Consider the following 27,778-nt stretch of genomic DNA (forward strand, 5'->3'; position numbering starts at 1 on the left):
TTCCACAGCATGGTATGTCACTTTATTTTTCTAGCATAATAATTTAAGTATTTACACACTGCACACTGTTTTACACAGATACTTATTCATATACCTATGAACCACATCTAAAGGTTTCTTTGCAAAGATTCAACACACTTGGGGGCGGGGTGTTCCAAGCATAGCAAAGAGGACAAAAAAAAAAAAAAAAAAAAAAGTCTTTTAAAGACAGCCATGTAGAGCATCTGTGAAAACCAGTGTTTCCCCCCCCCCCCCAAGTGTTAAGCTTCCCCAGGAGACTTGTGAATAGCTACAGCATATCCACTGTTGGTATGACCTGAAGCTCTTCTAAGGACTTCATGAACCAACATGTGCAAGCAGCATTTTCTCTGGGAACTTTAAAGAAAAATCAACCTGGTTCTTTAGAGAAACACATCTACTTCTGAAAGTTATCTGTGGGGACTATAAAGGTTTTACAGGGACATCGCTTAAAAAGTGAAAATAAGTAAATACACCGATCCTAATACTAGTGATGCAAGATGCTTTTAAGCATCCTTTCAGCTAATTGATGGGGGAAAAAATTGGGTTTTGCCCTAACTACTGGTAGAAGTGTTTATTTTCCCTGAAAAGGACAAAGGTGTATTAATCAAATACATTCTAAACCCAGACACTGTAGAAATCTCTACTATTGCTTTTACTTCACTTTTATACTATTTGCACAAAAATAGTGGTTAAAAGTATCCTTGATATTTTTCCTCCTTTATTCTAATCGATTAGAAAATAACATTACTAGCTTACAATAGCTTCTGAACTGGGCACATGGCACCACAGTTGAATAAAAGCAGCCAAGTATCAGAGCTGATGGCAGGTAGGTCCCTAGTCCAACTTCTGTAACAGGGTTAGGTTCCAACTTTCCAGAGTTGAATTTTTTAAGAAACAGGTGCCGTATTTTCCCAAGCTGCCCAAGATCACTCTCTCATACACCAGAAAGCAGAGGTTTGCCACCTCCAGATGAACTCACAATCCCATCCTGAGACTGGAAGTTACATCAGTCCACTAAGAAATAGAACTTTACAAAATGACATCTTGCTGCCACTCTGGGCCTCCAGCAGTGCCACTGGTCAACAGGATATGGCAAAAAACATGACCTGGTCAACCAAAACTCAGCATACTCTTGGCCTCAATCATGATGGTATTTGAAATTCTTTTGTTCGCATTTATGTAAACTTGAATTATTAAAGTACAAACGGTGCCAGTTTTTCTTGGAACCAAACATTTACAATTGGATATCACAATATAAACCTACCCATCCTGGAGTTAACTTTCTCATTTACTGTTCTTGTTTTTGTTGTTGTTCTTTCCCTTTTGCAAGGGGCACCAACAACAGAATGGAAGAGGTGAGGAATCATTTTACTCTATAGGGATTTCACCAAGTTACAAGAGCAACTAATGTTCAACTACAGGTGTTAAGAGTATCTGATTTAAAAAGAGAGACTTGGGGAGCATGAAGTTAGTAAACGAGAAATCTGGACTGACCAGCACCACAGGTAAGTGCATGCTGGGTTAGGCCTAGAGGGCTTTTCTGTCCTTCACACCCTACTCCATTTCATCATGCACAAAGACGTGTCAAAGACTCTCACGAAGACCAGGGAGTAGCGGGCAAGGAAGCTCAGAGAACTCTGTGATGGGCTCTGGGTCTCAAATCAAAGGAAGATGAACAAACCCTACCCTCAAATTCTTAAGTTGAGGCAGAGGAAGGGTAATGAGGTGAAGAGAAGGAGAATGTTTCTGGGCCCAAACAGTTAAAGAAGAGAAAACTAAGAACATGGGCTCCCACAAATTATGAAGAAAGAGCAAGTCATGATTATTACTAAACTTATGGTTTCATATTTTGTTTAAAGGGAATAGAGTTAAAAGAGGGGAAAACCACAATTTAAATTGAGTATGGGATGAGAAAAAATGTGAGAGCTACCGAGATCCAGCAAGATATTTATCTATAAACTGTCTGATATTGATCTATAAACTGCCATCACAAAGGACCTTTCTACCTAGGAAATGGCAGTTTCATAGGTTCAACTTAACAACACATGTGCTTGAAAGAAAATAATCATAGCAACACTCTCTCTGCCTTCCAAAAAAAACAAAGTGACAGCTGTTAAGAAAGGGCTCCTTATTAAGATCAGCATTTACAAGAGTCAAAAGCACCTATAAGGGAAGAGTTAACTGTCCTTTCCAACTGAGTGAGGGCAGAAGAAAGGGTAGGGTCACACTCCAAAGGAAAGGAGGCAGCTCCATCAGGAGGTGGCCAGTGAAAACTACACACTGTGGCAAATCAGTAGCAATGGGAAAGGGCAAGGGGAAAAGCCAAGAATAGCTACAGACAACTGGTCACCTTCCAAGGGAATGCTGGGTATGGTGTCTGTGTATATGTACTATACATATTAACCAGGTACACACATAAATATTTAATATATAAAAAATAAAGTGCTTTCTAACAGGTTCCCAGGTAGGGACAATTATAAAACATTTCACAAAACTGCAAAACAAAATTGATACAATCAAAGAACACTGCATCCAACACATGTGAAAACAACCAAACAGAATATGTACAATCTGGTGGTGTCCCAGGATAAACATCCTGTCATATACATGGTATATACATATATACTCTTTTACTCAATATATTATGACAATATATATTTTAAATTTTTGTTATAGACAAAAAATAAAAACAAAACAAAAGACAACCCCTACAAAAACACAATAAGGATCAAGCACATGAGTCCTAGACTGACAGACAAATTGCTGCCACCATGGGGAGTCCCATTGCCACTGCTGGGAAAGATGTGCCAGCGTTCCTTCCTGGGGTGCAGTGCCTCCACATCCTCTAAGGCACTGTGGGCTGCAGCGGTAAAGTTGGCATCACCAGTGGTGAGCAGGTCGAAGACACAGGACTGGAAATAGATGTCCTTCACTGGCATCTTCTCATGGCATTGAGTGTTGGCAGTCTCCAGTGTGTAGCCAGGCCAAGCCTGCACCAAGGAGGTGTGAGGCAGGCTGTGCCCCAGAATGGCAGACACCTGGCCCTGCCCATCATCGATACGTTCGCTCAGGGGGCAGCCATTTACACACAGCTGCAGGTCCTGGCTTTCCTCAAAGGACATGGCTAGGTCCTCGGGCATTCGGATGGCAAGGGTCAGGTAGCGACCCAGCTGTCGCACAAACACTGTGGTGCCTATGTAGCGGGCATGCATCTCCACGTAGCGGCCACTCTCCCTCTCCACGATAAGCAGGCTTTTGGCTTCTCCATCCCCACCGCTGGTGGTGCCATCCACAAAGGCAGCTGGTAGGTCATCTGTCACAGCTTGGTATACTTTCTGATCTGTACACTCACGGTGGGCTTTGAAGATGATCGTGATCTGTGGGAACACATACAAAGGTCAACACAATGGGTGGGAGCAGAATGCCCTCCCCCAATACCAAGCATGCCCCTCTACCTGGAGTAAAACGATTTAAAACAGAATCTCCAATCTTAATGCAAAAACTCCTGTCTCAGAAATGTTGAAAAATAAAGAGTATCTCACATATTTAGAATTAAAATTTAACATAAACTCAGGGGACCCAAGGAGCGTGCATAAAGAAAAAGGCTTTTTTTTTTTTTTTTTCTTTTGGTACTGGGGATTGAACCCAGGAATCCTGAGATATATCCCAAGCCTCTCCTTTATAAAAGTTTTTAAATTTTTTTTTTTTTTTTTTTTTTTTTTTAAATTTTGAGACTATTTTGCTAAGTTACCCAGCCTGGCCTCAAGCTTGTGATCCTCTTGCCTCAGTCTCCTGAATTGTGGGGATTATAGGCAGGGATATCACACCTGGATGAAAAAAGTTTTTTTACTTTTCTAAGACAGAGAACAGTGTTGCAGTTGGGAAACAGGCAATTTTTATTGATAATTTGTATCTGTCTCTTTCCAAAAATGACTGAGGCTAGCATAGCTCTGAAAGGGGAAAAGAGTTGTCTAAGTTATATAGAAAGTTTTAAGAGGCTTAATTAACAATGTATCTACCAGAACTTTGCTTTTTAAAAAGATTCTTCATTGGGCCATCAGTATACCAGTCCTGACTTATCACTGCAAACTTAATGTAAATTCTAAGAGATGAGGCAGAGTATGGAGGTGCACCTCAGAAACAGCAACTAATCATCTGCCTCAGGGACAATTTCTTTTAAGTCTCTCAATCTGATGCTTTGCATCCCCATGACAGGGAAATCATTTGGCAAATATACCTCCCAACTGCTGGAAAAGACTACACACCCCAGACTTAGTTAGAGCAAATGTTTCCCCAGCAGTGCCAGGACCCTCTGACTCTTCAGAGCTCTTCCTAGCCAACTCTCAAGTCTTCAAATCACGTACACAATGCAGGGAGAGAAAAAAAAAACCCATCTACTGAAAATGTAAATGCTTCCCTTCAGTAAGCCCATTTTCTTCCCTGCAGAATCCTTTAAATAGAACAGTTATAAAAACACAACTAAACTGAACCTTTAACACACCTTTGCCTCCAACATGCAGTATGGGTAGTGGAAGGGAGGTACCTATGAAGAGACAGGGGTCTGTGTGTCACATAGATGGGAAAACTGCTCCAAAGAAAAAAAAGACTACATTTGGAGATTTGTGTTATTGTTAGTAACTGAGGTAACAGCTCATTTCTTTCTTCCCTCTTGAACAAAAAATAAAAGGATCAGGTGACTTCAGTCAAGAACGAGGCAGACAAGCCAAACACTCTGTGAGTGGCTCTGGATGTAGGGAACCTTCCAGCTCCTGCAAGGGAACTAATCAAAACAATAGGCCCTTGTTAAAAAGGCCCGAAAATGCCCCCCTCCAAGTCCTCACCACCACCCTCAGGTTTATGTCTGAAGTTTTTCCCCAACTCAGCCAGAATTTGCTCACACTATTTAATTCCACATGTTCCCACTGGTGTTACTTGACTGGAATTTTCCAGCCATTTCATTTTACTTCAGCCAGTTATAAAGCCAGATCTGAACCAGCTGCACTGCAGCAACTGGTTAAATTCATATCCGTTGTTTGCAGCTGCAACTAAAAGCCAGACAATGTGCTATGAAAATGCTGGGCTTTCTCCCTTCCTAATTACCCTGAGCCACAATTTGATTTCACTACCAGCCTTCTCACATTTCAACACCTCCTTAACAGCCTGAAGGAGGTGTACCAGAGATGATTTCAGGAAATTTGCTGTGCATCCAAGCATAGGACCTTCCAGAGTGAATGGGGGTTTTGAGTTAGATATCTAATGGGACTATAAAATAGATTTATTTGGTGGCTCTAAAGTCAGTTTGACAAGTGCTGTTTAAAGCACACTGGGATCCCTTGGAGGTGAAAAGATTAATTCAAGTAAATTCTGCACCTGAAGGTTAATAATACAAATGGCTAAAATAAGACTAGTAATAGACTTTATATAATCACTATCTTCATTTTCAACTATAACATACTCAGATTAAACAAACTCTTCTATAACATCTAATTTGTCTTTCTAGTTTGACAAACAAAATTATTTGCAAGAACTTTTTTGTTCACATTCGGAAAAACAAAGAGGAATTACTTTTGTTGGGACAACAAGGAAGAGATATCCAATTCCAAACAGGTTTCTGAACAGACAAACAATGCTCCATACTAAGATGAGTGGAACAGTTCCAAACATCTTATGAAGCCTGTTTTTTTCGTTAAGCACACCAATTCCACCTCAGGAACTCAGAAGTCTGATTTCAAACATCTCACGCTCTCAATCCCTGCAATGCCTGTAACACAAATGACAACTCCACATACCTAGAAGGTCACAGGAAAACTAACTCCTCTAACATATATACCTACAAAATATTTCAGTTTTCCTCCCAGATTCCTGTTTGTCTTTCCAATTTTCTAAGAGTGATTTTCTCTTTTGGGTGAGATGATTTTCACAGAATCCATATAGAATTACTCACTGAATCAACATGCTGAGGTGATGAATTGATCCCATAGCATGAGGCCTCCTGAGAGCTCCTCTGCAGTTTAAGTATGTACTGACTAGGTATCTAAATATATAATCAGTGTAAATGTAGAAATTTCTGGGTAATAGAGTCACATGACTTGAGTTTTGTAATGTAATTTCATTCCTCAGAACAATTACAACATGAGCTCTTAAAAAGCAAGCACTCAGCTGTGAAGGGCAACATATTTATTTTCAGGTTGTCTTCCTCTTCAGAAAAGCAAACTTCACTCATTATTATTCTTTCTTGTGATACTAAAGATTGAACGCAAGGGTGCTCTACCAGTAAGCTCCACTTCTGCTGCCCATCCCAGACTCTTTTTTGTATTTTGAGAAAGGGTCTTGCTAAGTTGCCCAGGCAACCCTTGAACTTATAATCCTCCTGCCTTGGTCTCCTGAGTCATTCTTAATAGTTATAGCATCAAAAACATTAAAATTCAGTGGGAGTTTTTGCAACTTCCAAACTTCCTATATTTCCAAATAGCAGTTATCAGAGCATAAAAACAGAATAGTCAAAATTGTATTTAAAAGCTTTCACACAGTATTCAAAACACCAGCTATTCTGTTAACTTTCCCCCTCCCCCATGCACTGATCCATATGCCGTAATAACTCAATTTGGCACATCTGTTCTATGCCACACCATTTATTATTGATGCATGACATTTCTGTACATTTAAAACATCAATGTCTTTTGTTAAACCTCCCCCACCCAGTCTCTCTCAACCCTACCTTAGACAAACTACTCTAGTTCTCCTCATTTATTTTTAATGTTTCACTCCCTGAGATCTTTACTACCCACAACTGGCTATTAGGAAGAGGAAGATACAGCTATACAACCAACCTCTCCACACATGAAAGGCAACAAAAGACTAACAAGGTTTGTTATGAAAGATTAAAATTAAGAGGCATCAGCCTCTCCTTTCCATCAGGAAAACAAAATAATGAAAGAAAATATATCAAATGAAAATGAACTAGCCCACAACAAGGAAAACAGGACTGCCTCTCCAAGAAATCCAGATATTTTCCCCAGGGACAACAGCCTTGCAAAATGCTGTACATAGGTTTTAAAGCAGAATTCCCCAAAGGCTGTGCACTTAACTATTTGTTCATATTGTATTTTGGAAGAAACATTTATTGGCATTAAATCAGGCCACTTGGCACTGCAAGTACAGGACCTTTCTGGGATCCTCAAATATCAGAACTGGACTTTCAGATGGAGGAATTCATCTCACTTGGCTTAAGGTGGATCTGGAAGCTAAATTTAAGTTGTCACAGAAATTAGTTTGAAACTTATGGAAACACAATTCTGATAGGTACCTGGTTAAAATTTTGCTTATGTCAAAGGAAGTTAAAATGAATTTTATTTCATATAATTAACTCATATGTCTACTTTGCCACTCTCTGGGTATAATTATAGGCTGAAAAAACAGCAGACTGTGAGGGAGAATGAGACTATACCCTTTCACTCTTACATATGGGAGGGGCAAGAGCTGACAACAAGACCTCTAGAGAGAACAACAAAACCATTCTAACAAGAGCACACACTTCAAAGAGAAAAACAGGCTTCAGCTCCATTCCCAACACACTCAAATTCTATTTCTGAGGGTCAATTTCTCCAAAAGTTGAGAAGTAAAAACCCAGGAAGCTCTGAAGCTTCAAAGGCAGCAGAGGGCTTTGAGGCACCTTCCTTGCCGATATTCCCTAGCTCCACCTGCCCATCTTTTAGGGTAAGTAGAAGTCTGGATCTCAGCTGAAGCAGAGCTACTTCTACTCCCTTCAGGAAGAGAGTCAACTGTCCTGTGGTTACACAAAATTGCAGGAAGATTAAAAAAAAAAAAAAAAAAAAAAAACAAGCACATTTATTTAAAAAAAAAAAAAGCCTTTCTGTCTGAACAATTTTATGCAAAACCCACGAAGGTTTTATATGCACCATATTTCAGAAAAAATGTTGGGCTGGGAAATATGTGATGTCACTGACAATTTTCCTAAAAAAATAAGGAAGACAATCTGTTAGGAAGTTGTGAACTCAGTGAACTGGAATGTAATTTTACAATCACAATTCAGTCTATATATCAAATATCTTACACAGAGAAAAGACACATAAAAGTACAAGTTGTTCAAAAATTTTATTGGACTAGGATTAGATACTAACAGTAAGATAGTACATGTGTTTACAAGCTGAATGGCTGATTTAAAATATTATCATCATAGACGCCTTTTAAGACTTAACTGAGACAAAAAAAAATCCTACTACCTTCAAAACATATACCAAAAAATGTAGGTTTCTCTACTCTCAAGTCTCCTTCCATGGAGCTCTATTCTTGGAGCACTTACAGGAAGGATCCAGAGAAATGGAATGGATCACACTTATTCTTCAGTGTTGCCCTAGGTAATAAATACATGCAGGAACAGGGGCTGCCTTGGCTGCTCGAGGGGTACTTGGCAGCAGATGGAGAAAGAAAAAGCCAAACCAGAAGGGAAGGACACCCACAGCTGAAGGCTGCTAGGGTGGTCCGGAGAAGCATCAAGCTCACTGGCTGGAAAGAACATTCAAGAATGAAAGGGAAGCTGGCCCAGGGATGACACATAAAAGGGACAGGCACAAAAATGCTGACTTTCAAAGAGTATTTTCTATACACTTAAAACAAGGAAAGCTGAAGCACAAATAGGCACAGAGACAGGGAACCTGGCCAGCTTCCTTCTATACAACAGAGTAACGTGACACTGAGCAGGAGGAGGAGAGGCCTCTAGGCCTAAAAGTCTCAGTTATTCCAAAGACTCCAAAGAGGTTTTTCCCCTCAGCCTTGTCTGCTGTGCTCAGACTGCACTGTGAAGAAGCCAGCCCCCAAAGGAGCTCCCTATGCTTACAGATGTGAAGGTAAGCATGTGAGGCCTGCCTTACAAGCCTGGGCTGCCACTCCTTTTTAGACTAGAGGCTAAAAATATTTTGAAAGGTGAGAGCCTGGGCTGGAGGCAGTAATACTTAGTTGCTCAGAATCTGCCCCAGAAGGTCTTGCCTTCAGGCATTCTCCTCCGGATGGGGGCTGGGGGGGGGGGGGCAGGACATTGGCAAATGCTCTGTGCCTGGGTTCAGTGTGGTTTTTCCCAAAATGGGTGGCAAAGAAGAAACCACAGCCTTTTTGATCACTTCTGGGTTTTAGGAAGTGAAAAAAAAAGGGAAAGCGTCTTCACTAAACACTCTCACCTTGTCATTTCTAAGATTAAGGTCTTTTTCTCCTCTTCTTTTTGTAGTACTGGAGATTGAACCAGGGGCACTCACAACCACTGACCTATATCCCCAACACATTTATTTATTTATTAGGTACTGGGATTTGAACCCAGGGCCTCACACATGCTTAGGCAAGCACTCTACCAACGAGCTACATCCCAGCCCTCTTTATTTTTTTGTAGTAGTTTTTCTGTTGGCTTCAGTTAAGGTGGAAAAACAGTTCGCCTTAACTGAAGGCCAGGGCCTTGTGCATGTGAAGCAAGCACTATACGTTGTGATCCTCCTGAGTGAGGATTATAGGTGTATATGCCCATATCAGGCTCTAAGTTCAATTTCAAATCCCTATGGTTACAACAAACAAACAAACCCCTTGAAAATTTAGGAATGAGGTGATAAGAAGTAGTGACCATGTATTTCAAGAAGCCACTTAAAGGAATGCTACCCTATAATATCCCTCTATCTTCATTTTCCCTGGGCAGAGATAGAGAATGACATCAATACCTCATAGGTATACATGGGTATGTGTGTGCTTGTGCACACGCGACTTAAATGGAAAGATAAACCCCAACCCCAGTTTCAGGAGCACATGTAGAGCAGATGAAAACTTCGAGTTTAAATGCTATCACATCAATTCTATCCACAGCACAGACACCATATTCCAACATGAAAGAGCTCCACCAGAATTAGCCAAATGTTCTTTCAGCTCCAACTCTCAAAATAACCAGCCTAGTGGAGCATAAAGAACTCCCTTCTCCACAGAAACAATTCACCTAAAGTTCTATCTAGACCCCAAAGGACCATGTTTTTAATGCAAGGCTGTTCAGTTAAAGTCTGTATCTTAGATGCATGTTAGCTGTTCTTGTTATTTATCACTTACAGACAAGTTCTTAAGTTACCCGACCTCCTAGAACACAAAATTCAAAACAGTGGAAGAGCAAGTTCTTCCGCAGTCAAAACAAATAAAGAAAAAATGGTTAAGTAGCATTTTTCATTGTTCAACACTGTAGGTAACTTTTTACATGCCACATTCCACATGGGCAGAAACTGTTTTGTTTGCCTTAACTGAAGCCAACAGAAAAACTACCAACAATCCAATGTTTCCTTCTCGCCCCTTCCCCTGAAAATGTTGATGCAAAGAAAACTCAACAGGGCAGAGAGAGACATTTGGAAATGTGACAGAAAAACAAGTTCTAACTCTCAGCTGAATATCTGACTTGGCCTGGTGCCTCTGGTTTAAACTGCAGAGGGGTGAAGGTTTGTTTTAAACCAGCAGAAACCTATAGGACCCTTATGGATTCCTGCCTGGTTTGAGAGTCCTTGGGTTAATTTCACTTACAAATGGGGAATTTGAAGGTCTCCTCCTTCCAAACTATATCAGGGACAGAGGAAGACACGAGGGATTAGAAAGCCTGTAAAAGACTGTTACTCAGAGTTATGTTAATGCATACAGAGAATATAAAAGTGTGCCCTTTTGGAAAAGTGTAGCATAATGAATAACCAAGGTTTGCCCATTCACCTTACAAAATGACTTTTCAAACTTCTAGGTTCATTATATGGCTAACAATTTCTCCTTCTTTCTCCGCTTTCTTTTACCACATGTACTCTGATTTTTTTTTTTTTTTTTACCTTCAGGCACTCTACTGAAACTATATGAAGCAAAGTTAAGTAGTTCCTGGGTCTAAGACCTTATAATCCAGTGCAAACAAGAGCTATGCAGGAAATAGAGAAGGACAAATAAGAACACTGCCACCTGGAATTGGAGCTGATTTCTGCCCTTCTAAAACCTGTCCTTTAATGTTAAAAGAATTGTTTCTATAATAAATAAAGTCAGGAAAGATAAAAATGTGTAACATATGGTTTCAGGAACATTTTAAAGATGAAATGGGATCCTAAAAAATGACTAAGAACTGCTAACTGTGGAAACACCGATGCAAGTGAGGGACCACCTTGACTGTGGGAGGTGGAAAGAAGGTGTGCCAAATCCCAGGAGTAAAAATTTGACTTGTGAAAGCAACCAAGGCAGGGGTGTGCCCTGGTGATGGTTTGGGGCAGGTTTTTACAGCAGCTGCTCTCTCTGGCCTGCTCTCCCTACCCTTTGTGACACTCTGTCAGCCTACAGAGTAATGTCGCTGGGAACAAACTTATGAATGCAGCTCACCAATGTGCTAAAAAGAAACTCTGAAAACAGATGTGCTTATATACAAACCCCACACTTCTCCACTGAAAACTATAAATTTCAGTTATATGCTTACATTCAGGCAGAGGCTACTATTCATGCCTACATCTCTTAAACACAGTGGTTCTTCTAATACCTAGCATTGCGAATGTAGCACCGAATTAATGACACATTTTATCAGACAGATTATTATACTTAGGATGGGTTATAACTACAAACTCCTTTCCCATATGTTCCAATGTGTCTCAATGAGTCTTATAACATTTTAATATCTCTATAAAGCAAAGTGGATCACCATAAGGGATTAATTTCTATGAGACAGCAATAATTACCTGAATAATACATGGGATAATAACAAAACTAAAAAACAATCTCAAATTTAAAGAAATACAATTATTTGCAAGACAGTTTGTTCTGTGAAAGTGCTCTATATTCCCTAAATTTTGTGTCCTCTCTGCATATCAACACCACATGCATGAATGTCACCCATACATTTGAATCACAATTCTGCCAGTGAGATGGAGGAGCATCTTTCTCAGCCTATAAAAATGAAAGGATAGCTACTGTGTAGCTTACATGGTCTTGGAAGAGATGCTAAAAACATAATGGGCCGCACAAATAAATAAATAAATAAATAGGTGTGGGGTCAAGAGAGGAAAAATTTCTAAACACTGATCCAGAGATATACTTAAAATGACAGTTGAAAGCCTTTGCAATGCAGATAAGTCTGGATGATTGTGTAACCAATACAGAATGATCCAGAACACTGGTTTGCCTGTCCATATGATACTGTGGGAAAATACCAACATGCTAAGAGGCATCAGAAAGGAAAAGCAGACTTACCTCATGTCTAGGAGCCTACATGAGAATGGAGATTCATTACCATGGAAAGCCTTGCATTATACAGTTTGAGGAAGACATTAAATGAAAATGAACAAAACTAAGTTTTTCTACATCTTTAGCATTTGTAGTAAAGTTCCAGAAACTTCTAAGAAAGTAGCTACAGAATATGAAATTTCTGGATAATTATGGAATTAAACACCACACACACACATCCCTGATGGATAGGGCTTCCTAATGTGTTTTGGACAGGTACTGGGTGCTGCCATGGGATTACCAGGAGCTGGTAGCTCATTGCAGGAGCAAGGGTTTACAAGGCACCTCAGAGAATCCACACTCCAGGTCAGCAGGAATTTGGTTTGGTCAAGCACAAAAAGCAGACCCTTTCCCAAATGCCAGCTATTTTAGGATAAACCCTTCTTCCACTCAAGGATAAAATTCAGTAAAACAGGTAACAGATCTCAACAAATTGTTATAGGGCCTACAATTTGTTATTTTGCTTTACTAAGACTGAAGAATAGTATAAGAAAGCCAGAGTGGCAGAAAGGATATGACTACATTAAAACTAAAGGAAAGATAAAGCAAAAGCATTCAAATTGATTGCAAATACCAATTATTAAAAATACCACCATTGTTTGGATTATAATTTAGTAACAAATTCCTGAAATTTTATTGAAAAGGAATCATTTAAAATGCACTTCAAAGACTATTGTATTTTGTTTTGGGTTTGTTGTTGTTGTTGTGCTTTTCTGCAGTGTTAACGATCAAACTCAGTACCCTGAACACAACAGGCAAGAATTCTACTATTGACATACACCCCTAGTTTTGGTAAGGGATAATATATGCTACTAGAAATACACTGGTAAAGTGCAGAATCCTTCCTTAAAATAATTTACCCCCTCATCATTTCCTATGCTCATGGTGTACACAGATCCTTACTGAATACCTTTGTTTGAAACAGAGCCACACAGATACACTGAATGAACTAGGGTTGAGACTAAGGGGGTGGCAAAGAATGTGGAAGAGAAGGAACAGAACACAACCACCTTCACCAAAAGATGATCTGGCTCTCTTGCGAGTATAAGGCCCAGGAGAGCTAATGTCAGAGGTCCTCTCTGGAGCCTACAAAGTGTGGGTTACCTCCTCCCTCCAAACAAAAACTGCTTTTCTTGCCAGTGTAGCTAACTATGAGTTCTATGCCCGCCCCTCTCATCTCAGTCTCCCCCAGTACCTACATGCCTACAGCTGCCTCTCATGACTAAAGGTGGGGAAGATGGCCCAAAGCTGATGTGGATCTTAGCCGAGCTGTGTAGGTGTGCCAGAAACCCCTGAAGCTCTGGGGTGGAGAGATGAAAAACCAGCTCTGGCTTTCTCTTCAGTAACACATCTACCTGGCAAGCTGGCCAACTGGTACAGACTGCTCCAGAGAGCATAAACAAAAACACAGAGTCCCCTAGAAAGCATACCTGCGCACACCATGACCACCTGAAAAACAAGCCCTGCTTTTCCCAGAGAAGGCGAGGAGAGGGCCATGGGGCAGAGAGAACAGTGGAGAAGAGGCAACATCACATACCACAGGCCTATCTGCCTTAAAACTGTCACTTGTTAGGGAGGAAAAAAAAAGAATGCCAAAAATGACCCCTTGAGGACAAATGACTTCTTCCTCTTTCATTCTGCTATTGGTCTTTTTTCCCATTTTGTCTTTTTGTGATGAGAGAAAGGAGGTTATTTATAGGCAGATAGTGCTCACTAAGTTTACTGGAACATGGCTTCCAGAAGAAGCTGGGCTTTCAGAACTGAGTTGTCTTAGTGACCTCACTGAGCAGCATACCCAGGGTTTAGTGCTCCAGTTTGGTGCTGAAGGCAGGAAAATGAGTGAGCGTTAAACAACAATTTCACTATCACAGCTGGCAAACCAGGATCCATGATATCACCAGTCAGTTTTCAAACCAGTGACACTGGGCATATGGGTTATTAAAAGTGCTTGACCACACAAGGATGCAGTATCTGCCACATGTGGTGCCTAGTTATCCAATAACTGGTCTACACATGTGTGCGAGTTCTCAGTAGGGGGTGGGACTCAAATGAAAAAATCTTGCAAAAGACTTTTTTTTTTTTTTAAGAAAGAACAACAGTACACAACAAGGAAAAAAAATCAAATCTTGTTTGAAATTCATTTTGTATTTTTTGCCTCAAAGCACTTTTATTACCATCATTTCTTTAAAATGCTTAGTCCATAAAGGTTTTATTTTGGCATTTGATGAGTGAAAAGACATCGTACTGCACTATTTTAGGCCTCTGCATGGTTTCACCAGCACATGTCACACCAGCCTTGAGACGGGCCATCATGAGTAACCTTCCAGATAATTATGTGGGCTCTGGAGAGAGTTGCAAAGAGGAGGAGGGTGGAAAAGCCCCCTCCCAAAACCCCAAATCAACAACTAGAGGTTGTGAAGCCATAGAGTAATTTGCTGCTAAACAGCATGGTCACCAGATGTGGCAAAATACTTTCCAACAGCGCAATTAAAAAAACCACATACTCTCATCGACCCCTTGAATTTATGTAAGAGGACCACTTTTCTCCCCTTCTTTTTGGAATGGATAAAATCTCTGATACTTACCAAGCAGGGGGAGAAAATAAAGCCATAATTTTATGTATTTATTTGCTAAAATTATGATAAATTTTCTAACTGAAATGGAATTATCTTAAGTGTTTCACTGTACATTGTTCCATTTATATAATATTAATACTTGTAAGGTTTCTGGTTATCCCCCAAATATTTTCACCATAATCATAAAATATGTAAACTTTAAAGTTAAATGATAGATGTGACATATGACTGGATGAAAGGCATGGAAAATAAAACTTTGGATTTGTGAAAAATAAAAAACTACTATCTTTGTATTCACACAGCTTTTATTAATCTCTATAGTCTTATCTGAAGTTGATTTTTCCAGTCCTTGATTATTTGAATAACTGATTTTGACTTCCTCCATTTCCAGTTCCATTCTTGAAATTTCAGTTATCCACTGACTCTGACTATTCCCAGTTTAGGTGTCCTATGATTCTGCAGGAATGATGGAATTTTGGTTATGGTCTGTCTTTTTTTTTTTTTAAGAATTTTCTTTTTTTAGTTGTAGAATTTCTTTTTTAATTTTGTTTATTTATTTGTTTTTTAATGTGGTGTTGAGGATCAAACCCAGTGCCTCACACGTGCTAGGGAGAACTCTCTACCACTGAGCCACATCCCCAGCCTCTGACTATGGTTTATCTTGTAACTGCAAAATTTTTTATCTTTATGACATAACTTAAAATAAATACATATTTTGAGATCCACATAGGAAAAAGTACTTGCATACTTATGGAAATCAGAGAAAAAGTTTCTTTTGAGACGTAGTATTCGGTAAAGCAAAAGGCAAGCTAGAGCTTTTACAGAGAGTTGAAGTATAAACATTTTGGAGATCCCCTTAGATGTCTGGACTAGGGTTAACAGTCCTCTTTTCTCAAAGAAATGACTTTTAATCTTAGATTTGTGGCACCCCTGGGTGTCTGCAGATATCTCCTGAGGTGTTATAAAATTACCTCCATAAAATGCCAAGTCAAATAATTAAAATTCATTTTAAAAATATACCGCATGTGTTTGGAGGCAAGGGAGGGTATCCTGGAATTAAAAGAACAGTCAAAAGTATTTCAAAAGCTTGATCCCCACAAATTATATTTTAATCTAAAGCCACTTATGAGTAGATGTAATAAATAAAGGAAATTAAAGCAAGTGAGATGGTCTGAAGCCATATGTAGGGTTTTGTGGTTGGGATAAAAGGGAAGGAGGTGGTTTTACTTGGGACTCTCTTTTAGTAGAATTAGTTTTTTACTTTCTTTGCTAATGATTAAATTAGCATTGAATGGCAATCGAAAACTCCTCTCTACCTATCTGAAGGAAAACACTGGTGCCTGGACCTCTGAACAGTGTTAGTGCTTTTTAAAATAAATAAACATGAGCTATAGACAATCGACAGAAGGCAGTGTAAACTTAACTTAATTTTGCCAGCTTTTCCCTTACCTTCTGATTTACACTGTTAACACAAGGCCCGAGATTACATGGGAATTATATATCACTGTTCTGCAATATCCAATTTGTAACTTCCTTGGTCACCAAGAGGTTAGTAACTAAAACACCATTATGGGTTTGCCATTGGGAAGCTTAGCTTATAGCTATTATGTTTTACTATAGTTTTCAAATCACCAATAAAATGTTTCCTTATGGGTCACTGCCCCAGGTTTCACAGTTTTCTTTATTCAAAATGCCCACTTCAGTCATCTGATAAATCTGAACATGGATTTCTTCAAGAAGAATCACACATATGTACTCAAAAAACATCATGGAAAAAAACAACAACATTTTTTCATTAAATAGCCCTGCATTTTCTTCCAAGAAAAGTCCATTTCACTGTTTTATTTTTCATGTCATTGTCTACTTAAATTTAGACCCACCTATATTCCAAAGCAAGTGCCTTACTAAATTCCTTATCAACTCTGTTAATTACATTCCAAGAAGACATTAAAATAATAATAATAAAGATTCCTCTAAACTAAGCCTTTTATACCACATTTTGAAAGTTGTCTGAATCAAACATCTGGAAGTTATGAGTAGAAAGAAGGAAAATAAGAAAGCACACTTGCCTTATTTGTAGCAGTGGCACTGGATCCAGGGACCACGGGCACATTCGTGACTTGAACTGAAAGGTAATTATTATCTATGAGTGGCCAGGCCCCTTCCACTTTGCACGTTTGGAAGTGATCCTTGAAAGTTCTAAGGTGAGGATCTCCAAACAAGCCACAAAAAAGGTAATTGGGAGGGTTCTGGTCCCCTCCCCTATGTTCTCTGGCTCCTGTGTGGCTGTGATAGTTGCAAGGGTCATGGGTCACTTCAGGGTTGGTAGGGGATGTGGGTCCATCCTTGGAACAGTTCCTCTGGCTCATGAGGTCACTGATACCTAACACAGCAGAATGGTATACCAGGTTGCCACGGCAGGCTTTTGAAGTTCGCTGGGTGCAGCCAGCATAGGCACGCAGCGCCTTGCAAAACTCAGAGTCAAAGCCGTCAATGGCAGAGTTCAGGTGCGAAGTCAGGGACACAAAGTCCGTGGTACATTTCTGGATTCGACACTGGGCCGGCTGTTGGCAGTCACCTATGGGAAAGAAGATAAGACGGACCGTGTAAATACTTCCTGAAGTACATAAGAAAAAGACATTCTCCTCTGGGAACTGTTTGTTCTATCTCATATACTCCTATTTTAAGAAACCTTCAGAAACAGGGTTGTATTGTGCTCCCATGTCTCTTTCAAACTAAGCCTGGGAAAAAAAACTGTATACAGTTATTTAACTTAAAACTTCAACACATGAGCCACTGTGAGTGAACATTAGTCTAGTTTAGTGCTCCTCGGTTAAAATGATAAGGGAATAGTAACTGAAATACTTTATCAGGTTATAGATTTTGAGAAAGATTCTCTGGCTTTAAAGTAAAGCCAAAGACACAAACTTTGGATTTTGAAAAGTACTTGAATAATTTGCTTTGGAAAGTATTATAAGAGCAGCACTATGTACAAAATCATGATTAAAGCCTCCACATGCAAGGAAGGAGAAAAATCCTAAATTATAGTATGAGTAGTTAAAACACCTTTACATGATTCTATATACAAGGTACAGGTTGAAAATACCGAGAAAAAATCCAGGTACTAAGTTATTCTAACTTTCCTGCAACAAACTGGATATAGTCACTGTTTCCTAGTTTCTACAAAACATAGGTGCTCTGTTAAAAAATAGAGTGATTCATTTGACCAAGCTATCTATTTATATCTCCCTTAACATCACTGACACTCTAAGATTCCAGCTCTCAAGCAGATCACAAGTAAAAGCGCACTAAATAGAAAAGTACATGGTGAAATTATGCTGCGCAGATGATCCAACCATGTTTTATTTTTCAGAAAGAGATTCAGAGAACTATAAAGCACAGAATTCCCTCAGAATATATAGACCTTACTTTTTTCCCCCTTAAACCAATATCCATATAAACCTAATAATTTAAACAAAGCTAAAATGAAGGAATAAAAACCCAAGTATTACTGTCCTGTAGTTTTTAGAAAAATCGATTTCCAAATTATCTTTTTTGCCACTAGCCTCTCAAACAATTTATAAAACCTCTCCAAAACATACAGAGAATCCACAAAAGTTGAGCACAGTGGCACACACCTGTAATTCCAGTAACTCAGGAGGCTGAGGCAGGAGGATTGCAAGTTTGAGAGAGCCTCAGCAACTTAGGCTCAAAGCAACTTAGCGAGACTATGTCTCAAAATAAACAAACAAATAAATAAAAAGTGTTGCTCAGTAGCAAAGTACCCTTGTACCATTAAAAATAACAAAAACAAAAAGAGAACTGACAAGAATGACAATCAGTGTTGTGTGCCAATCGATTTAATATTCTGTTTCATAAAGTGGTAACAACAGACTTACTGAAAAGAGAAATTCTGGTCTTTCTCATCAGTCTCAAATTATATAGAAATGAACTGTATAATATATATTTATGTTACTTAAGAAATTTTATGTCTTTTAGAGGAAGCCTCTTCATCTCTTCAAGTTTTGGGTTCCTCATCTGAGAAATGAGGATGCTATTCTAAGATGAACTTTGGGAAAGGGGAGAGTCACCACCAGTGGAACTATTCATAAATATTCATTTAAATATATAAATATTTCAAATATTTCATTTTAGCAGGTTTTTTTTTGTTGTACCGGGGATTGAACCCAGGAGCACTTAAATACTGAGCCACATCCTCAGCCTTTTTTATTTTGACACAGGGCCTTGCTAAGTTATTGAGACTGACTTTAAACTTGCAATCCTCCTGCCTCAGCATCCCAAGCTGCTAGGATCACAGATGTGCGCCATCGCACCTGGCCCAATTCTTTCTTTCTTCCTTTCTTTTTTAAATTCTGAGACAAGGTTTTGCCAAATTACTGAGATTACAAGTATGCACCCACCGTGAACTGCTTTTAATTAGAATAACATAGCCTGCAATCTCTGTTTCTAGCTTTAATAGTGAGAAAAGGATGGGCAGGAACAACCACTGATGATAACTTTGTCAACATTTTAAAATTTCAAAGACCAAGGAAGGAAAAATATTGTACTCTAGACTTTGTATTCAGTTTAATCTGAATAAAAGAGAATATCAGGATTATTTTAATATTGTGGAGCTGTGTACTTAGAGCAATCACTAAATCACTTTTTTTTTTTTTTAATCACAAAATCACCTTCATATGTTTGGCCTATTTTAAGCTTTCTCAGTCCAAAGCTGACCCAAGCAGCTCCAATATTGATATAATTAATTCCTCTCTCCAAAGCAGATCAAGTCTATTGGAGCTAAAAACAAAAACAAAAACAAAACAAAAAACTTCCCAAAGGCTTTAAAGCCATTTTACAGATAGGAAAACCAAGGAAAAGGGCTATTAAAGGCCTCTTTCTAGATGGATCACAAGCCAGGGTGTAATTAATGTTCTTCAAATCTCCTTTTCCTTCCACCACAGCTCATGCCTCCCTTAATTTCCCAACTCTTAACAGTAGTAAATGACAGCTGAAGAAAAAAAAAAAAAAGTCCGATGTAACTGTTACATTACTTTAAAAATCAGATTCATAGCAAATAGAAAGCAAAAACTAAAAACAGGGCCATGATCTCTCGGTAATCAACGGTTCTTATACTACAAATAAATGACAGCACAAAAAAGTTTCCACTAAACTTGCAGTGCCTATTTGTTCTTTTTATGGTCTATAAAATCTATCTGAGCATACATTTACTTATAATTATCATAAAATATCAAAAGTAAGAATGCCTTGGAAATGTAGATGCAACTGTTCAGAAGGGAAAAGAAGCAGACTTTAGACTCCTGGCTCCCTTTTCTTTCTTCATCCCCAACCTCACTCTCAGACTTTCCATTTTTCATAGCATATAGGTGCTGATTGCTATGAGAAATCACAAGCAAAATGGAACTGCTTCTTCAGAGAAGGTTTCTAACAGCCTTTTGTTATAAAAATTATTGGATGGAGAAGGGCTACCTAGAGAGAAAAGTGCTTTTAAGTCAGCATTTTCAGCTCCATCTCAGGCTTCTGTATAATGACTAATTTGTAGCATACACCCAGAAATATCCAGGCTTCATGAATTTATAATGACAATGCACACTTTGCCTGTTACAGGCGGTAAAGTAAACCTCCTGTCAAAATGCCAAGACAATGCAGAGTAGAAACAATCTCAAGGATGTAGCCAAGAAGGCCATGAAGTATATGAGTAAGCAAGTAACTTCCATATTGGATCTCCATTTAGGAACTGCAGAGGTTTGCTAAAAATAAATACAGACGTTTTGTATATGTAAGTAAACAAATGAAAGCTATTTCTCAAGGGCAGAATTCTTTATTTGCAGTTACAGATTTCTTCATTTTGGGGTCAAATCATCTACAATCATTGTGATAGTATTTTCATGACAGTTACTGAAAGTGCTAAAGGACTTGTAGGTCTAGTGCTTTCATTTTATTATTTTTTAATGAATCAGACATAAAGGCCTCTCACCATTCAAGACAGTTTCCTTAATGTCAGGACTGCATGTGCGAATCTGCAGCACAATCACCAGTTTATAATAAAAGAAAGGAGATATGCTGAAGCTGAATTGAGTGAACCATATGGGGTGCTGAGGCAAATGATATGGATCCAGACATAAAACATATGGTAGTCCATCTGCAAAGAGCACTGCTAGGCTTCCTACTATGGGAAACAACCTCTGCATTTCAATAACATTCTTTTCAAAGAGATCTCTCAAAAGGAGCCCTCTTTTCTATAACCAGATTAATTGTTTAATTCCAACAAATTGTCCATAGAAATTAAGCACCATAGCACTTGGAGTTGAATCTAATGATGACTTTAGTAAGGGCACACTGAGATAATGATAGGAGCTTTATGTTCCAAATTCTTGAATTTCCCAAACCAATTTCATATGCCTTTCATAAGCCAGCATGGAAATCTTCAAGAACCACATTTGGATCCTGTCATGGGACCCTATGGCAACTATTGGAAACAATGTTCAAGCAGCCACAGGTTGGTGGGGGAGGGGTCCACCCTCCACTTCAGTTTCCATACAAAGAATGTATATTTTTGGCACTATGGGCACATACACCCCAACCCCATACACTTGCTTCCGAACATATCTTTTGGCACATTAAGAATTTTTCACAAAATTGCAATGCACATTAGTATTATTTTCTAAGGTGCTAAAGCTACTAATGAAAACAATCATTCCAAAATTCTCTACTACATTCTTTTTATTAAGACTTCAGTTTCCCCAAGTAACAGCTACTACACCACAAATGCAAAGTTAGGCAAACTAAATTAAGTCGTTTCCTTAAACCTTAAACATTGTTTTCCATTACTTAAAAATACCTCCCAGATTTTTAGAACCTCTGATTGTGCCTCAATAAATAAGTAAAAATTTCTCCGCACAGTTGGGTGGCGTTAAGGTTCATGATTCTTCAATCAGCGCGTTGTGACTGCTGTTAACATAAACATAGGACAAAATGTCCTAGGAGGAAAAGAAACTTATCAAAAGTCCTGTTGTTCTCAAACTAAAATCTGCGTTTAAAATTTGAAATTAATATATAAAAATTCTTTGTAAATTCCTCATTTGTAAACAGCGTCTTGGATTTCAATGAAAACTCCGCCCCCCCACCCAAAGAAAAATGGGCATCACACGTTAGCAGGGTCCCTTGCAGGCTTACTTCCCTAAGAACTCATTCCTTAAGGCAGCCTGACAGGGCAAACGCCAACCTCCAGAAGGCAGCATGCTATCTGTCAACCTCTCCAGGAACCCGAAAACACGCGGCTAGCCAGGAAGCACGAGTTTTGCAAGAGAGGCAAAACGCTGAATTAAAAGCAGCTTTGCTAAAACCGAAAGAAATCCCTGTTCAAATAAGCTTAAGTTTCTTCAAGATTAACCCCCAGGTTTTTAAACTCTGAAAATCTTTCCATCTGGTGGGCTTCCTTCGCCTCGCCGCCACCCCCAGCTCCAGAGAAGCAGTACAAGGCTCCTTGTCTCCACTTCGAGGCGGCGGCGGCGGAAACCTGATCCGAGCCTGACTTTCAGTAAACACCAATGCAGAGAGCAATAAAGCATCCGGAACATTTGTCTCGGGCGCACAGTCCCCGCCCGCTAAATCTTTGATAAGCTGTTCTAGGACGGGAGATTTATCAATGGTCCGAGACAGTGGCAGAGAGGGCAACGGAGAGAGGGCTTTCTCCGCGCCTGGGCGCGCCGGGAGCCGGGCCAAGGTGCGTGTACGGGGCTCGAGAGGCCTTTCCCGGCGCTCCACGCAGCCTTTCTGCCCCGGAGAGCGCTTTCAAGACTCAGGCTGTTGGAGAACAAAGCCCTCGGCCCGGGCCTGGTTCCCCCCCGCGCGCGTCGTACCTGCGTGGAGCAGCCCGAGGCTGAGCAGCAGCAGTAGCAGCAGCGCCAGCGGCGGCGGGCAGAGCCGGGGGCGGCGGCGCTGCTCAGCCCCGGCGGCAGCGGCGGAGGCGGTGGCGGCGGCGCAGGAAGGTGCTGCTCTCAAGCCCATGCCCGTCCATGCAGGTCTCCTGGGCTCGGGCGAGGGCGGCGGTGCGGGCGCCGTGGCGGGTCCGGGCCCGTGGCTGCGGCATGGGCCGGGGAACACGCCTCGCTTCCTCTTCTTCCTCCTTCAGGCCAGCGTAGAAGATGGGCCGCCGCCACCGCCGCAGCAAGCGGCGCGCCGCGGGCGGAGCGAGTCGGCGGCGGCGGCAACGGGGAGCAAAAGCATCACGGTGGTCGGAGACAGCGGGCGAGAAGAGAGAGGCAGGAGAGAAGATACAAAGACCGTGAGCGAATGCCGAGAACAGCCTGGAGAGCGCGAGTGCCCGGGCCGCGGCCAGCGTGGGCTCAGCGGGCGTGGACCTACAGGAGGGGCACCAGCCCTTGCGAGCAGCCGCGGGCCGCCCAGATATCTGCACGGTGGCCCGAGCGGTCAATCAATCTCGGCTCCGCACTGCCGCCCCGCCCCACTCTGCACCCGCCAATCCGCGCTGCTCCATGCCCCCAGGCAGCACCCCTTTCTTCCCTTCCCATTGGCTGCGAGCGCGCGTCGGCCGGGCCCAACCCGCCACTCTCAGGACTCAAAGCGTCCGCCCCCGTTCTACCTCCCGCCTCTCGCCTCCCGCCTGCGGTGTGTAATTCGAGTTCCGCGTCCGCAGGCTGCGGGTCGTTTTTTCGGCTCCCTGGTCGGCCTCCCTCTCGCTCGGTTTTCCTTTCTCTCCTCTACCCACTTCCTCTATTTACTGTTTCCTTGCTCCCAAGTAGAACTGCTGACAGCCACTCTCCCTCTTGCTGGAGTTACAAGGGAACAGCCCTTAACCTCCCTTCGAATTAATGAGATCGGGTTCAGCTTCCTCCACGTTTTTGGTAGTTTGTTTTTAATCCCTCCCCACCCGATTCTTCCACGTCCTGCCCCAGCCAATTCAAGCTTCAGATCCTTGGCGGAAGCCGGTTCTTTAATCTCGTGCTGTGCAGCAGGTCCCCTCTCAGTCAATAACACCTGCGGAACCTCTTAAGCTTGTTGCGGACGCTTGGTAAATCAAGCACCGAACCGCGTTGGACATCTGCTCTGCGGTCGGAAGCAGATCAGATAGGCCAGGAAGGTACCGGCGAACTCCCGGGAATTAGCCGGCGACTGAGTGAAAAGCTTACAAAGTTCTGGTTTCTTTGACATTTCCCTGCCTCGAAGCGGCGAGGAGGGTCTGAGAGTGGATGGACTTCAACGTGTGCCATTACAGTGTAGTTAGATTAATGAGAATGGTGAGTTTTTATGCAGTATAATGATGCCACGTTTTGCTGTTGCTCAGTGGCTTTTTTCACACATTTGCAGTCTATTAGATGAATTCAACGAATGGTCAGTTTCTACTTTTTAGATTGGATGGGTCCAAAAATTAAGGAAATAAAGAAGATCAATGGTCTGCAAGGAAAGGGGGCTACCAAATGGAGACAGGAAAGCAGTTGTGAGACTGATGATGGGATCCAATCTGTTATCAGTAGGTGTGAAGTGCTATCTACTCTCAAGAATGGCCTCAAGACTGGAGGCCACTTCATACTCTCTGACCTCTGCCTTTCCCTAAACCACGCAGGGCTGCCTTTTACAGTACATCAAAATTGCAGTTTGCAACTCTACCCGCTACATTACTCAGAATCTCTAATTAAGAATTTCATATCAACCACAGATATGCTAATATTCCACATATTACAGTGTGCTAATCAATGGACTAGGATAATTGGGGGGCAAACCTTAGGTCTCACCAGCTTACTCATTAGACACATTATGAGTTGCTCAAACCACTAGGTTCCTAATGAAGGATACCCATCTTTTTACTGTAACTTTTCATTACTTATTACATACTATGATGACTCAAGTTGTAAACACACCTTTCACTACCCACAGTATAATCCAAACCTTGTATCTATCTTTAATATCTTAATGATAGCTTCAGAGCTGCCTGGAGAGATGGCTTTTAGTGGGACTTGGGGTTTCTGACATTTTTAGATAATATCATGGACTAAATACTATTAGAGCAAAAATTAGTTTCTTGCAATTACTACATATAATCCATGAAACATAGTTCACAAGATACTAGTAAATGTCTTTTAAAAATTAATCATGGGGCTGGGGATGTGGCTCAAGTGGTAGCGCCTGGCATGCATGCGGCCCGGGTTGGATCCTCAGCACCACGTACAAACAAAGATGTTGTGTCTGCCAAGTACTAAAAAATAAATATTAAAAAATTCTCTCTCTCTCCCTCCCTCTCTCACTCTTTCTTTAAAAAAGAATTAATCATATATGGCACTTTGTTTTTCAAAGTGTTTCACTAAAAAAAGACAATAAAATGCCCCCCCCCCTTAAATCAAGTTTTAATTCTGTCCCCATGAAAAAAAAAATTCCACTTTATTCATATGTCAAAACATATAGCCAGCTTGGCTAATTCAAGCTACTGGGAGGCTGAAGCAGGAGAATCTTAAGTTGGAGCTCAGCCTCAGCAATATAGCTAGCCCATCAGCACCTTATTGAAACTGTCTCAAAATTAAAAAAAAAAAAAAAAAAAAAAAAAAGATTTTTTTTTAAAGGACTAGGTAAGTAACTCAGTGCTCCTGGGTTAAATCAATACCCCCCTCACCAAGTATAACCCAAAGTTAAGTATCAATAAATTCAATTTGATTTGGGTCTTGGGTCTTTCTGCTGGTGACTATGTTTGTCGTCCCACGCCCCCTTTCTTCTTTTTTCCTTCCTGGCCCATCCTGTTTCTTAAATAACGGGGTGATCAAGATTTTCTTATCAATAGAGGGCGTCCTGGAGTCACTGCAAATCCTGATACGGAGAAACAACTGTTCTTCAGAGGAAAAACTTCATCTCCTCTAAGGTGCTTTATTGCTCCTCTGCTGTAAAATTTGACAAGCTCAAGATTTATAAGCCTAACAATTCACTTTTTATTGCTACATAAGTGTTCAGCCGCTAGAGGAAAATGCTAATTTTCACAATTAAACCACAAGGTGGTTCCTATTTTCAAGACATTAGGTCAGTTGACAAACTAGCGGGTAAATTTGGGCTGTTAGCAATATTTGGAAAAGGTTTGCTGAAATAGTCGTTTATGGTGCAGCTACTCAAGCTCGTGTGCTTCAGGTTAAGGCTTTTTGTACTCTACAATGAAAAATCTGGGAAAGGAGCTGGAATACAAACATTTAATTGATGATTTGTAATAGTTTTATATTTTAATTAGAAAAAAAATTATGAGGTGATTGACAATTTGAACATTTGACACATCCACGCTGTTTCTTGCCACTCATACTTTCTCCCTTCCTCATTGTTTTCAGGAAGGAAAGATGAGACCAGAACATACTTTCAGGGGACCTAGCAAAGCATACCACGCATGCACGTGCAAATGGATAGAATTAAAACACACGAGAGAAACATTAAAGGACTCTAAACAAGATGCGGTTTCATTTCCTGAACTTAAACGTGACGTCTTAAATGTTCCCCAGTTACTACATCTCCATTTCCAGAAATCTAACAGGAGTATCTCGGTTTTCTTAATGGATCGCCTAGGGCAGAGAACCAGGAATCAGACCCAGAGTTGCGATTTGTGCAACCTATTGTAGGGTAAGGGCTCCTCGGCTGCCTCCCGGACCACTGTGTGCGAAAAGCAGTGACTGAAATAGCCAAGTCCTAGAGCCCAGCGGCAAGCAGTTCGTGGTTTGTACTTACATCATTCTTAACCCTTCCGCTCCTGGAGAGGGCTCGGCGGGATCAGGGGGTCCCAGAGCTCCGGAACACGCAGGACCTGGGTGTGAGAGAAGAGTCCCAGAGCTCGAGGCGAGCGCTGAGACCCCGGTGGCAGAGAGCCCCGGGTGTGCAAGGGGTTCATCACCCGCGCGTACACAACCTGCCCCCTGTGATCCCTGTGGGCTCCGCCGTGGCTTGCACTGCTCAAAGCGGCAGGTGCAAAAAGCATTTGGAAGCCGCTTGCCAGCGCGCAGAGGTAATGCGCTTCCTGTCCATTTATCTCAGGAAACCAGCTCAGCCTTCCCTTCGAAACAAAATTAACCTCTCATTAGCCAGCCACGCACTCCCAAGAAAGCCTTAAAAGCTTTACCAGCTCACTAATGTATTTAGTCTTTTCTTCCAGGCAAACGCAGCCGCGGCCATGACTAACATCAGCCCCGGGGGGGTTCCTCTGGGCTGCCCCAGGAGCCTAGTGCCTACTTCTGTTTAGCCTGAAGTCTGGGAAACTCTGGGCAACCCGCATCCTAGTTTGTAGTAACAGGTAGACCCGACACCCCTGAACGTACTTCACGCCAGAAGCCTTCAGAGCAAGTTCTCACTAATTTCATGGGCGCCCTTCACCAAATCCTTAGTTTCACTGTCCTAAAGGAAACAGAAAGGGCACTTGGGAAGAACTTCAACGGCCTGTTGTCCTCGGGTAGTGGGCTCTGACTGTCCATTGGAGCGCCAGTCCTATCCGCAGTGGGTGCGGGAAACGTTGATGGAGGGCAGATGGCCGTGTAAGCTAGGATCTAGCCTGTTCCAGGCTTGGGGAATCAAATGTGGTCCTAGGTCTGCAAGTGTCGAAAAGCGGCCTTTGGGAGAGCAGGGTTTTCTCACCGTGGCCCCCCGCCGCCCTGGGGCTGGCAGATTTATACCACACAGGTGGATGGAGACCTAAACAAAACAGTCCCGGTCGGTCGCTGCCTGCCGCTCGCCCTCCACGTCCCCCTGGCCCACCGCAAACTTCAACAAAATAAACAACTCACCACAGGCATTCCCTTGTCTGCAGCGCGACGCTTGCCAGCTGGGAAAATAAACTGCAAGCCACGCGGCTGAGGCGCAGAAGGAAGGCTGTGCGGCGCCCGCCCCTCTCCCCCAGGTGGTGGGGGGGTGGTGGG

At 41.3% G+C, this 27,778-nt stretch overlaps 1 protein-coding gene across 3 annotated transcripts; it reads right to left on the bottom strand.

Moving 5' to 3' along the window:
- On the bottom strand, positions 1–27,778 carry Rgmb (repulsive guidance molecule BMP co-receptor b). Of its 3 annotated transcripts, XM_076856980.1 has the most exons (6): positions 27,647–27,774; positions 27,185–27,260; positions 26,601–26,676; positions 22,751–23,016; positions 16,937–17,445; positions 1–3,398 (listed from the first exon to the last, which is right to left on the bottom strand). In XM_076856980.1, exons 3-6 carry the CDS (start codon positions 26,603–26,605, stop codon positions 2,730–2,732), a joined length of 1,449 nt encoding a protein of 482 aa, XP_076713095.1. In that variant the 5' UTR covers positions 26,606–26,676; positions 27,185–27,260; positions 27,647–27,774; the 3' UTR covers positions 1–2,729. The 3 variants fall into 3 exon arrangements, with proteins under 3 accessions (XP_076713095.1, XP_076713094.1, XP_076713096.1); XM_076856979.1 differs by lacking the exon at positions 27,185–27,260; XM_076856981.1 differs by lacking the exons at positions 1–3,398; positions 27,185–27,260 and adding an exon at positions 15,203–15,323 and having other exon boundaries at positions 27,647–27,778.

This window comes from Callospermophilus lateralis, chromosome 5 (genome assembly GCF_048772815.1).
Source record: "Callospermophilus lateralis isolate mCalLat2 chromosome 5, mCalLat2.hap1, whole genome shotgun sequence".
Classification (NCBI taxonomy): domain Eukaryota; kingdom Metazoa; phylum Chordata; class Mammalia; order Rodentia; family Sciuridae; genus Callospermophilus; species Callospermophilus lateralis.